Source organism: Chinchilla lanigera, unplaced genomic scaffold (assembly GCF_000276665.1).
Source record: "Chinchilla lanigera isolate Chin_1 unplaced genomic scaffold, ChiLan1.0 scaffold00002, whole genome shotgun sequence".
NCBI classification, from domain to species: Eukaryota; Metazoa; Chordata; class Mammalia; order Rodentia; family Chinchillidae; genus Chinchilla; species Chinchilla lanigera.
In genome coordinates, this window is record NW_004955403.1 from 24,293,605 (window position 1) to 24,307,778 (window position 14,174).

A 14,174-nucleotide genomic window follows, 5' to 3' on the forward strand; every position below is an offset into this window, starting at 1 on the left:
CACAGCACACTGGGTCACAGAGTTTCCCTAGGACCCTAACCTTTAGGCCAGGCCACTAGTGACCATGTTCATAGCTTTTATTCTAGGTAACCATGAAACTGTAAGACACTTATACCTCTGAATTTGGTTGCCTGTTAGTGAACTTCAGTCAAATGTTTGCCATTTAAATATAGGAATATTTGTCTCATTCCAGCTTTGAAAACACAGTTTGGTTCTATTTAGACCTGGGTGTTCAGTATTCCCAGTCTGGCTATTTGTTTCCCCTTTGGTCTGACTTTATTTTATACCAGGACTTCTATCTCTAAATGCCCAGTGCTGGGACAGATACTCAGGTTACACTCTGAAGTTGAAGTTATGAAGCTAGACTCAATTCCAACCCTGAAGTTCTGCATGGAATGAAAAATAACCTTCCTTGATGACACGGGACCCAAGCTCTAAAAATAAGGCCAATACAAGGCTGAAGCAAAGGTCAAAAATCCAGATATGAGGATCACAGATAAGTCCTGAAATGAAAAGTCCTCTCATGAATTAACGATGTAACTGAAATGAATCATACTGGAGACAGTACCAAGACATGCATGGCGGCCCCAATACCTACGACGAGAGGCACCAATGCCAAAGATATCTTGAGTAGGTTATCCTGTCTACAGCTAAGAACAAATTCTAACAATAACAAAAAAATCACATCCCATTTTTTATAGATAGGTTAGCAACTATAAAAACTGATAACATAATAAAGATAAATAAAAATAGCTACAGAATTTTAAGAGAAATAGGAAAAAAGAGTTTTTAATATAACACCAGGGGTTTTTAAGAGGCAGTCTACTTACCAACATGAATGTTATCTTTAAATGCCACATCATGGAGCTGAAATATTAAATGGCGGCTAAATTTTTCATCAGTGCTAGAATCCAAGTTGAAAATATCTTCAGCTGAACAACTGACACTGTATAATTCTTGAAGTGCTTTACAAACATGCTAAAAACACAAGTACAGTGTAAATGACTCATGTTTTTTATTTTAAATTTTTTCTAAGAACAAAATTAAATATCTTGGTAAAAATGGGTTTAAAATAGAAAGGTAAAATTTTTCATTTACTACCAGAATATTCACAATAGTCCCATCGATTTATAAAGTGAAATATGTATCACTTTTAATTATACACCTCTGTTTAGAAAAATCTTACTCAGGATTAAGAAGCCTCTCAGAAGTCAAACAATTTTTATACAGCCTGCTCTCAACTCACAATAAAATATTTTAAACATTTCTTTAAATACTATGAGTTAAAAAGTCACTAATTCAATTTTTTATGATTTTTACTATAAGGAAGTATCTCATTCATATGAACTTGAATCCTTCTGTAAGCTGCTGGGGCTCGGTGACACTGACATTGACAGAAGTTGTGCATGGTTGAGAGGGAGCAAGCACACAGAGGACCCCAACATTTGGAATCAGATAAAGCTAAGTGTGAGTTCTCGTTCTTCCATTTACAAGCTTTGTGACTGGTCAAATCTAAACCTTACATTCCTAAACTGCAAAATAGTAAAAGCCCCTAACTTTTGGAGTTCTAAGCGATGGGGAAATGAATTAAGGAGTTAGCACAGTGACTGGCACAGGTGACTGCTTAAAAGTCCTGGAGGTGCAGCCTTAAAATATGCCATTTCTTCCTGAGCTGCAGTCCTTTCATTCACCAAAGTTATTAAGAGCTACCATGAATGGCTATCTTGAGATCAGCAAAACCATTTGTAAAAGTGTTTGCTGACCACTTAGATACCTACTAATTATTCAAGAAATTGCATTTATTAACATTATTTGGGTATTATAGAGTACTATACTCCCCTTCACAATCAGAGTTTATTCTTTTTCAATAAATTCTCATTTCCTCACTTCCCTCAATCTCCCCATCTATCCGGGTTTTCCCTATATACTCTGTAGTATCTGCAAAGCTACAATCTTACACTAGTTTATGTGACCATGTTGACATCTGTTTCTCCTACATTACAGAGGGCATTTCCCAGGACCTTTTTTCTCCTTCTACAGAGAAACCATCTCAATTTTTAGCTAAGTAAGAGGTCATTCAGGATAAACACTTCAGACTCCTTTGTGACTAAATCTGGCAACTGGGATGTGAAAAGAAGGAAAGGCTGCCATTTCCAAGTCATACTCCTAAAGGCAAGGGGCAAGCCCTCCCCTTCGTCATTTCCCATTAACTAGAATGTAGACACAGTGGTGGTGCCATGTTGGACAACGTGACTAAGGCAACAGCTTAAGTAGAGCAAAGCAAGACACCTAGTATCTAATACAGTGGAACCAGTTGGATATTACTGAAGCATAAATAACTTTCAATTTTATTCCAGCTACTTTAATTTGAAGTTTTTACTACATTGGCTATATATACCCTAATTTATTATTTTCCATTAGACTACAATTCTGACATCAGAAACTATGTTGCTTTGGGCTCACCATCATATTCTTAGTACTCAGGCACAGAACCTGACATTTACTAGAGGCTGAAAAATTTTTGAGAAAGTTTTAATTATGTACTCTGGAACGATAGAGAATAAACAGTGATTCCAGTAATATAAGCGCTCATATTCCCCTAAATTCTCTGGCCCAAGATAAACTTTACATAAAATTTATAGTTATATAAATAATTAAGTTGTAAAATTTAGAGGTTATAAATACACAAGTGCTTGAGCAATGTGGTCTGACAAAATGCATCAGAATCAGAATTTAGCCTAATTGGTAGAAATCAGTCATCAAAATATGTTTGTAAATTATTTATTAACTGTATATTAAATTAAAGATAAGAGCTAACCTGATTTATGCCTCCTCACACAAAGACTCAAACCAAAATGTACTTACTGGGTTCAACTGGTCACATACAAAGTAACCAATAAATAAAACTGACTTAATATCCTTATTTATAAAAGCAGTGTATTAAGTAAATCAATCCTAATACGAACTATTATATCAACATGGTAAACATGCTAAATCTCTGAATCTTAACTCCTTGTTGGTAGTCAGTAGGGAACCCACACCTGAAATTCTGCTTTACACTTTAGACTACAAAAGTCAGTATTTTACAATTACTAGAAACACAATTAAGGGTAAAAATTAAACACAATTTACCAACTATAGTGAAATAAAGCCTTTTTAAAGAACTCAATGGCTAGTTTAAGAAAAATATAACTTGTTTTTGTTTTGTGGATCAAAAGGGACTTTACATAAACTGTATTTCTTTTTTTTTCAAAGCCAAGAGAAAAGTAACATTCTATATATTTTTAAAAGTACACACATTTTTCAAATAAATTTGAAATAAATCATGAAAAGGTGCAACATAATTAGCAAGTGTCCTTACCAAAAACATTTTAATTTGAATATATTTTTAAGGTTATTACATTATTTTTTAGTTAATATGTCAAAGGAAAATAGTTAATAAATGTTAATACCTACTCTAAAGCCAAATAATAGTCAATATAATTTTAATACAACTTTATGCAATATAATCATAAAAGGTTTCTGAAAATAATTCTAACAGAATAGTTGCACAGGTCTGTAGTATTTCTCTCTTTTTTTTTTTACTTGCAAGAATAAACATATTTTTTTAGTACATGTTGATAGTACATAATGTTTCCATTCTCTGTGGAGAACTGGTACATATACATAAAACATCTTAATTCCTTTTTCTCATTCATTTCCCTTTTCTCCCCTCCCCCTCCATCCATCTCTTGATCTATTTTCTTTTTGATTTTTTGTACATGTGTGGTCGACAAAGCTAAATTAAAAGTAAATACCAAAACTACACTCTTTTTGCTTAGAAAAAACAGGTATAGCTGTGTTTCTAGATTAGGTTTTACCAATAACTAGCTTTAGCACATGAGTGCACTGGTCTCTTCTAGGTCTTGATTTCCTCATTTATGAAAGTACAAGACAAAATGAATTCCATGAAAATTCTGTCAGTTTTAAACTTATGATGCTATTTTTAGTCGAAGTTTCCTTGTAGTTCATCTGAGTCCCCAATTTTTACAGTAAAAATTACTTTAAGTGGCTTTTACTTGATCCAGCTTATTTATCATCAAAATCAGAGAATTAATATGAAGTTTAAGAACACAGGAAGTTTCCACACAGCCATGTTTCTCAGTGCTGGCCTCTCACTCACAGCAATCATCCTACCTTAGCCTCCAGAGTGATGGGGTTACGTGCATGTAACAGGCATGTGCCACCAAGACTGGCTGAACTATTGTTTTTGTTCACAGTTCATTCACAGAAATAGTAAAAATGAAAGTCATTAAAACAGTAGCAAGAAAAAGGAGAAATATGGAACCTCCATATGACACAGGCTTCATCCACTGAATGAACAAATAGATGAATGAAAAGATGAATAGAAAGATACAAGAGAAAAACTTCAATTTGATTTACCTCTATGAGTAATGCAACCATTTTTTTACCATCAGCTTCAGGATTGGCATGTTTGCTGAATTCCAAATCAAAATAAAGTTTGCACACAGCATTTTCAGGAATAACTTCATAGCAGTGCAAGAGATTTTTCCTAAATTGAACAATTTAAGTTTGTTATATTTGTATCTTTAAACTCAAAGGAGTTGATCTTAGATCTCAAGTCACTGTTAACCGTGCTTTAACTACATATACCTATGATAAATAATACACTCACAGTAGGTTTATGGTAAGAATTTCCATCAAAGGATATGTAACAATCATATGCTACAATATTATTTAACTAGGGGCTGGGGATTTAGCTCAGCGGCAAAAGCGCCTGCCTGGCAAGCGCAAGGTCGTGAGTTCGGTTCCCGGTACCAGAGAAAAACCAAAAAAAAAAAAAAAAAAAAAAAAATTATTTAACTAGAAAATAAGGTTGATCCTATAGTATTATTACTCACAGATGATTCTGATATTGTATAATCTTCATTTGCTTTTAGTGTCATCATGAAAGAAATTTTGTTTGAGAAAAGAATGATTTTCCTTAAACTAAGATGCTGGGTTCCCATATTCTTGGGATTATATGAATTGTTCATGAGAATTTTAAAACTTTGCATTTTTATTAGGAAAAATGATTTTTTAAAATTAGTAAATAAAAATGAATGAATAAAAAAAATTAAAAATTCTGAATCACCTGACTTCAGTAAGCTTCCTATGCTCACATCTGCAGTTGGTACACATTCTTGCTGAAATAGGCAGAATGACTTTGATATGGGTTAAGAGTATGCACTAACTCAAAATGGAAAAGATAATTCTAAGTGAAGTTCAGATGGCAACCTGTCTAGATAAAAGTTTTGTAGTAATTTGAAGATGTGAAAGTGATGCGGATTGTATCATCATGTGGCACAGGTAGTACAGGAACTTCAAAACATGCCGGTGCACACACGCAGGTGCACAAATGTGCTCTGTAACAGTCAGTACCATATTTATACTGCAAGACAAAACTGAGTTTCAGATAAATATCATTTGTCACATTATCCTAAGAATTGTAATTCACCTCTAACCAGTGTTTCATGTACATAAATGTAAGTAACTCTAACTAAATATTTGAACCTTCATAAGTAACATTATAATGAAAGTATTTTAAGTTAACATAGTGCATCCATATTAATTTACTCCTTTTCTATACATTATTCTAGGCTGAGAAGTAAATGAATACACCACTCAGATAAAGCAGATATTTCCTTATTAGATAATTAGTGAGTATTCATTTGTAATTAATAGTACAAATTAATATTTGCTTGCCAAAGAGAAACAAAATTCCCTTTGGGTACACAAATTTGTGTGTCTGTGCGCACGTGTCTGTGTGCATGGCAAAGAGAATGAGTTTTATCCCTCCTCGCATCTGGTAAGATGAGTATTGCTACAAAAAGTCCACTGCAGAACTCAATTTTAATAGTGAATAAATTACTAGGTGGTCAAGAACTGTGAAGGACACTCAGCCTGAATTAATTTCATCAAAATAATTAGATAAAGTAATTGCAACTCCAGCTTAAAAACTACTTACCGGGACTTATAATAAAACCAAAGTTGAGCATAGGTTGTTACAAGGTAAATACGTTGTCCATCACCCACTTTGTATTCCAAAGCAAACACATGAACATTCTATGTAAGAAAAACATTATTCAAATATACATCTCAATTCAACTATAACCATTAAATGTTCGTAAAGAATTTTACCACTCAAGTTTTAGAAACCAGAATATGAATATTAAAAACAAAGTCACCATATCTGTCATTCAAAATCTGTACTTATTTTTAATCGCTCACATAATATATGTAGGAGACGGAAACTGTTCACATATTCAGATCAAAAGGAGAAAATATTCTATTACTCCAGTTAAACCTATGAGTTTTACTTCTTATTTTATGAAATTAAACTTATTTTTCAAAATGGCCTAAATATTGCTATAAATAATGAGCTAAAATCAATTAATAAATTCTCTAGTACACGTAAAAGTGTACATGGGAATGAACTTTCTGAAGGTGTCTATAGTAGTGAATTAAATAGAACTGGTCATGGCCTGGGGATTTAGCTCAGAGGCAAAAGCGCCTGCCTGGCAAGCGCAAGGTTGTGAGTTCGGTTCCCGGTACCGGAGAAAAACCAAAAAAAAAAAAAAAAATAGAACTGGTCATGGTTGCTGCCATAAGAGATTCCTTTAATAAAAGAATATTTAATAATATTTATACACACTCTTTTGTTTCCACATAGCTAAACTTTTCCTGAGTGAGAAATCACTCAAGGACTCAGCTGTTTAACTCTGTTAAAAATCTTTTTGAAATAAATGCTGTAGATTGGTGATTGGCAAGTTCAGCAAGCACATCTCTATATTTTTTTTAACACATTCCTGTCTGCTTGAATACATGCTCATTATTTATAGCAACATTTACGCCATTTTGAAAAATACGTTTAATTTCATAAAATAAGAAGTAAAACTCATAGGTTTAACTGGAGTGATAAAGTATTTTCTCCTTTTGATCTGAATATGCGTAACTGTCCCTTGCTGTCCATAGAACAATCATGCATGCACCACTGCTGGCTTAGAGCTGTCCAGCAGCAAGACATACAAGTTATGGCCTCATTGTGGACATGTTAAATTCAAGTTCAAATGAATTGGTAAGTATTTTAATTTCTGATACTGAATAGATTTACATAAAAGAAAGGTTTTTCTTGTTTATACTTATATAATCTATATAATCTATACTTATAGATTAAATGATTCTGATAAGTTTTGAGTGAGCATCTCTTTAACAGGGAAAGCAGGGCCCTCTCCCCAAACTTGAGCACTTTGAGCTCCTACATAGTATGAATGACCAAGAATCACAATATTTAAGTTAGATTTCCTGTGTGCATCTTATCTTTTTATTCCCACACCGCCCAAGAAACAAAAAGATGTGAACTATACATCTATTGCTAATTTGTTAATATTTTGAGCACCATACCCTTTGTAAGGCTGGCAGGTAACAAGCACTGCTTCCTCCCACTTGCTTCATGTATTAGCAATAAATATGCTCATCTTTTCTCTAAGCATAGCTTCACTTAAATGTCATTATATGTATTTTAAACTAACTTAAGCTAGAAATGCCATTCTTTTTTCATTACTGATATAAATTAAATGGTTAACAATTCCAAGGAATATTTTTCCTAAATCATGTGATATTAAGATAGTTATTAAATTTTCTTGGTAGAGTATGCGGTCTGAAATGAAAATAACATTTTTTTTTAAAGAAAGCTTGGGTGACAGTTGCTCTAAAAAAAAAAGAGGCAATTACCTCTTTACAGCTTTTAACAAAATTAAAAGCTTGATTTTGTCGATGAAATAGCTTCCATATGGAGGGTGGGTCTTCTGGTTTGGACAGTCTTGGTCTATACACAGACGACAATGGTTTCCTTTCATAGCAAGATGCTCGTTCTTCAATTTGCTTCAGTTTTGCTGCCCATTTTCCCGTCATTGGTTCAGAAGTAGGGGGAAAACCGATCCTGTCCTATGCACGTTTGTATTAAGTACTACTGAAACAAACAAACAGACCCCCAATTTACTTGTTTAGAATATTTTGTCTGATAAAATTTGAAAACTCATTTCCTGATATTTATGTCCTTATTTACTTTTTTTTTTGCACAATCTTTTACCACAAAACAAGAATAGAGATAGTTATCAGAAACCTTGTGTTAAGGTTGATACATTGTGTCTACTTGAGGAGTCTAGAAGCTTAACTAAGGAGCTCAGTTCTGCATCCTGGGGTCAAAAGGACATGCCCTTTCTGCTCTAGGATGTTGTTCATTATATCAACTTGAGAAGTTTAGAAGGTTAACTATATGACTCAGCAGGGAGGCAGGATCCTTACTCTGTATTCATCCTGAGCCTGTGGAAGAGGAGGGCATGGAGATGGTATGGCCATGGGCGGGGAGCTGGCATACAATATAAGGGAGGAAAAGAGGCTTGCTTCTCTTCTTGTGCTCTTGCTGCTTTTGCTGTCTTCTGCTGTCTTGAACTGTTTGCACAGGTGCCCTGACACCCTGCCTTGGAGCCAGCTGATTACAGATTGAAACCTCCCCAAACTGTAAGCTAAATAAACCTTTCCTTCCTTAATTTTGGGCGTCGGGTATTTTCTCTCAGCATTGAGAGAAAAGTAACCTAGACACCTTGGACACTGGCTCTTCCATTTAATAGTGTTATGACAGTGGAAAGATTAATGAAGCTCTCTGAACCTTTAATCAACTGCAAAATGGAAAGTAATATCATTCTGAATACTTTACCTTGGGAATAAATGTGATATGGCATATGAAAATCTTTCATAAATTATAAAGCCTAATGTAAATGTAAGTAAATTTTACATCACTGTGGCTTTTGTTACCGTCATTTTGTTATATGAAGTGCTACCTCTCTGATTCAGCTGAGGCTACCAGCTTGGCCACCCAAGTCTTTTTTGCTTTATATTGATATTTTTGTTTTGAGACAGGGTCAGTCTTGCTAAATTGCCCAAGCTGGGCTTAGAATTTGCAATCTTTGTCCCAGCCTCTCTGAATGTTGGGATTATAGGCCATTATTTCTTAGTATAGAGTTTACTTCTTGGCATCTGTGTACCGCTCTTAGTTCCCTTTTCCTCTTTTTTCTTTTTTTAAAATGTACTACATATGAGCACAGAGCCTCATACTTGCTAGCCAAATACTCTGAGCCATATACCTCCAGCCTTTTTAAAATTTTGAGTCAGGGTCTCACTCATTAAGTTGGCAGGCTGGCCTTAAACTTGCAATCCTCCCACCTCAGCCTCCCAAGTAGCTGGAATGCTGGTATGTACTACCACACCTGGCTTTTTCCCTCTGACATCCACTTCTCTTCTCTCCCAACATAACTTTTGATAGGGAAGACAATTCTCTTCTAAGCATAACTTCACTTAAGTGTCATCATAAAAAAAATTTTTTTTTTTTCATTTTACCAGGAGATGCCATCTAAGCTCAATTCCAACAATACCAACTTTGGGTTTAACCACGTGACTTGCTTAGGCCAAAATTACACTGACAAAGTGAAACAAGCAGAAGTTTACTAAATACTTTTGCATCTAATTTGACTATTCTAGAGTTCTGCCCTGAGAGTACCATGCTAGAACCCTAACTTCCTAGAGGATGAAAGGCCATAAGCACAAGAACCAAGGCATTCCAGCCAAAAGGCAGCTCCAGCTGTAGATATATGAGTCAGGGCCATGTCATTTTGGACTTAGTCATCATGTGAATTCAGTGCATGAGTAAGTCCAAGTGAGTCCAGGCCAGATCTACAGAACTGCCCAGCAAACCCAAAGAATTGTAAGAAAAAATAAGTTTGCTTTTTTTTTTTAAGCTGGTCAGTTTCGGGTTGGTTTTCACAAAAAAAATAGTTAATACAGTTTCCCTCTTCATTAATATCATCTATGCCATAATTTACCCATGTAGAAAAAAATATTACTTTGTAAATGAAACAGTAATGTATACTAAAACATTTGCGAGTAAGTGCCTAATTACCTATGGCAATGCCTTTCTCTTGAATTTTAGCAGAAAACTTTGCAGCAACTGAAAGTCATTGGCAAATGATATGCTCCCTGAAAAAAAGAAAAAGAGAATTAGCCTAAGAGATTAAGAGGTTGGGAATATCACGACCTTTTAGGAAAAAAAGGGGGACATATCATCATAGGTTTTTTTGTATTTGACATCAACCATAACAGACCTAAGAAAGATTCCCTCAGAGTTATACTTGATTTTTTGGTTTTTCTCCGGTTCCGGGAACCGAACTCACGACCTTGCGCTTGCCAGGCAGGTGCTTTTGCCGCTGAGCTAAATCCCCAGCCCCCAGAGTTATACTTGATACATATGAAAATTATAAACTACTAAATGAGAACAAAATGAATATGCCAGAGAAAAGAGTTTCATTCCATTGGATTGAGAAAATAGGGCAATTTAAAAAAAAAACAAAAAAAAACTGTTTTAACTTGTCAGTACAGTATTATGGCTCCTTAATATAGTTTGCACATTCAGTTTAATCTGCTTCACAGATAAAATTCCACTATACTTAGATAAACTTAATTCAGAAAGTGAATCTATGCTCTGAAATATATTAACTTTCAAGAAAGTTCACTGATTACTTAAAAACAGAATGCAGTCTTACCTGAGTCATAGTACCTAACAAATAAATGATTAGGAATGACCATGTGAATACTCACACTTAGTGAAACTAAATCTTAGGAAAATTTTTCTGATTTTATAAATACCTTGGTTTAACCATGGGAGTATGTCATACATAAAAGTTGTGGAGTCACAGCAGAAAAACTAGTTGAGGATTCACTGGGTCAAGGAAATCATCGATACGAACAAAGGAGAAAAAAAGAAACTTGCATATAGAGTAATGTGGCCCTGAGTTCTCTGCGTAGCTTAACCACTTTAACAGCGGGTGTGAGGGTCGGAAGACAACTGGGGCTTGGGGCTTGGTCAACTTGAACACGAGGGTAAAATGGCAAAAGCAAAAGAAACAGAACAAGAAGCGTCTGGCATTTTGGTTTGGGACTATCATATCTCTCATCCCTCCCTTCGAAGAGAATATGTCACCACAGTAGAAATGCTCCTGGTGGAGAAAAAACGTTGTCCTTTTATATCAAAGCTGGTTTTCACCAAGAGACTATAACTATTTCTGGTAAAGCTTCAAAATTCCAAAGGAAAATACTCGTTGTATTTTATTTTATTTTATTTATTTATTTATTTTTTTGGTTTTTTTCCGGTACCGGGAACCGAACTCACGACCTTGCACTTGCCAGGCAGGCGCTTTTGCCGCTGAGCTAAATCCCCAGCCCCTGGTTGTATTTTAAAAGAGTAAGTTTAAAGAGCCCTCTACTTTATTTCTTAACAGTGTACCCTAATTTTATTTAGTTATTCTCAATACCAATTTTATAACTAAAGATAGTTGAGTTACACACAAGGCTGGGTTAGTCTTGTCAGAGTAGTGAGGGAAGGGGAACTGAGGGTAGAAGTGAGAAATGACTCAGATTTAAGTAGCCTCTACTTCCTGGGTTTATGCCCAGACTTGCTCAGCTGCACCTCTTGATGGCCTGGTCCTCAGAAGCTGGTGGACTAGGGCGTACATGCTTCCTATTTACCGGCTTCTAGGGAAACCTGAAGCTGGCTTTGCTATGTTTCTTTCCAGGCCAGTTCTCCCAGTGTTCTCCCCTGCTCTCAGCAATTTTTATTTTCTTTCTCTCTCTGTCTCTCTCTGCCTGCCTGTCTCTTTTTTGTATGTCTCTCTCTCTCTCTCTCTCTCTCTCTCTAACCACTGGTCAACCCCTGTTATCCAATTCCAACTTCTCCTCCTACCTTTTACATTGAGATTAAATTCATCACTATTTTGTGTTTTCTGCCAGTATTCTAGTTCTACTACTTGGTTATGTCCTAGTTTTTGACAATGCTTTCCTAATATTATCCCCTTTCTCGCCTCTTGTAATTTATTTATACTCTTTTTCCCACTGCTTAAGTATTCATTCTAGAATATGTGATTAAAATTTACTTACAGAAATACTATTATATAAGCTTACTTCCTCAATGAATAACATGTTCAGAAATTAAACATAACTGACTGAACTCCCCACTTGTCACTTTCCCTCGTCTACGCTTGAACACAAGTTAACTTATATTTCTATTTCTGCAAAACTGACTGTAAAGGATAATAAAGTTTACGGTGAGAGACTGCTGTTTACCAGATACTCCTTTCCATCCTCTACACAGGATCTCTCATCCAGACGGCCTAAATTCTGCTAGAGGAATCAATCTTAAAGCACTATCCCTTTTTATAGCAATAGTCATTAACGATTCATAGCATTACTAAATTCACATGAGAGCTTCCCTCATTAAGGCGAGACTCCCCTCCAGACTCTGGCCATAAACCACACACCTACTGTATTTGAGTTTTCTCACTAAATGAGTGATAATGACCACTCCCAGTGCTTGGCCCTCTCTAGACGCCCTCTTGATCATGTTTCTCTCACCTAGGTCTCATTTTGTTCCTGAATTCTTCCTCTTCAGGGCTCACTCAGTTCAAGCTCTGCCTTCTCTGGAATATATCTGTAAAGGAAAATTATGGGTCTCCGTTAGAAGATGCTGTTTTGCTATAAATTTTCTCTAAACTAAGTTAATCAGTATAACTTACAAAAACAAAACAAAACAAAACAACCCAGCTGCTGCTTTATCTCAAGCACATTTTGGTAAGAAAATGTAGTAGAGGAAGGTGTCGGGGCATCAAGATGGGGCAAAGAGGCCTTGGTTGTAGGTCCTGTTCTTCAATGTCACTGCAGCAGAAAAAGCACTGGCAACCTCACTCACTTTGGGAGACACAAAGCCATAGGTTTCATTTCTGGATTTTTAGTTTAATGTGACTCTCTTCTGAGCAAGGACAGACCATTTAACTTCTTTAAGCTGAGATGGAGACTAGAACTTCCATCTGAATGACTTGTTTTAACAAGAAAATATATTATGAAAAGAGAAGCACTCTACAAATGATAGCGCGTGTGTGTGTGTGTGTGTGTGTGTGTGTGTGTGTGTGTGCGCGCACGGGCAGGTGTTTGTTTTTTGTTTGCTTTTCTTTTTGTTGCTGTTTTTTTTTCGGTACCAGGAATCGAACTCACGACCTCGCGCTTGCCAGGCAGGCGCTGCGCCGCTGAGCTAAATCCCCAGGCCCCAAGCGCAGGTATTTGTATACATCACACACGGTCCTTGGTTTATACCCACTGGGGTATAAGCAGTATAAGCACAGGGAGCAGCTGGTCCCTATCATGGGGTCCCTGATTTGTTGTCAGAAGGTCACAAACTCTTGAAATCGGGTGCAGAGTTTTGTGCTCCTGTGTATCGGTATATTTTTTCTGCACAAACGCTTCATAGTTTGCATCAGGGTCTGAAGTGAGTCGAAGACCCAAAACAGGCCTGAAATGATGACGGCGTTTGACGTAAGCGAAGTCGGGGGACCACGGAAAGGCCTCTGTCACTCGAGGGGAATGGAGACCAGCAGCGCGCGTCTCGGCCTGCTCCCTCCCCTCCCGGGGCTCACACGGCTACCGGCCCAGCCCCGCCGCTCTTCAGTGTGCCCCGAGGACAGGGTCTGTGGACGCTCCTCAATTTACCTCGGGAAGCCCGAGTCACGGCGGAAGTCCGCAGTTCCTCCGCAGCCGGCAAGACTCGGGCTTCAAATCCCGCGCCCGGACGGTGCCCGCGCTCTGGCGGGGAAGAGACGGGGCGGGGCCAGTTTGCAAGGGGCGGGAAGGGGCGGGGCCGAAGTGCAGCAGGGCCGGGACCGAGCGGTGAGGGGGCGGAACCGGGCGGGTCCAGGGCGGGGTGGGGCGTGGCCGGGGCCGGAGCGGCTGGAAGGCGGGCTCATGCGGGGCCCTCAGCCGCGAGGGAAGACGGAACCCGCCGAACCCGTCCTGTCTGCCGGGAGCGCGCCGCGGGACGGAGCTGCATCCTCGCGGAAGGCCGCCCTTTTCTTTTCCTCTCCTCTTCCCCTGATGGAGGGGACCCACGGAGCCCGAGTTATCAGACAGGACCTGGGCTCGGCCACACGGCCCATGGCAGGGTGCCTCCCCATTCACGTGGGTACAGCCATGGAAACAAGGACCATGGAACACGGACCACAGGAACAAGGACCACAGAACAAGTACCACAGGAACAA

At 37.5% G+C, this 14,174-nt stretch overlaps 1 protein-coding gene across 5 annotated transcripts in view; it reads right to left on the reverse strand.

The window, feature by feature from the left end:
- Nucleotides 1-13,708, reverse strand: part of Primpol (primase and polymerase (DNA-directed)) — a 28,586-nt gene extending 14,878 nt beyond the window's left edge. For 4 of the 5 annotated variants that reach the window (XM_013513040.1, XM_013513031.1, XM_005373485.2 and 1 more), the window contains exons 1-7: nt 13,630-13,708; nt 12,502-12,577; nt 9,998-10,074; nt 7,774-8,011; nt 6,008-6,105; nt 4,423-4,552; nt 831-978 (exon numbers count right to left, since the gene is read on the reverse strand). In XM_013513040.1, coding sequence (XP_013368494.1) covers nt 831-978; nt 4,423-4,552; nt 6,008-6,105; nt 7,774-7,953 — 556 coding nt within the window. In that variant the 5' untranslated portion in view covers nt 7,954-8,011; nt 9,998-10,074; nt 12,502-12,577; nt 13,630-13,708. The remainder of the gene's footprint in view (nt 1-830; nt 979-4,422; nt 4,553-6,007; nt 6,106-7,773; nt 8,012-9,997; nt 10,075-12,501; nt 12,578-13,629) is intronic. The other variant, XM_013513029.1, reaches the window with a different exon arrangement.
- Between the last annotated feature and the right edge of the window lie 466 nt (nt 13,709-14,174).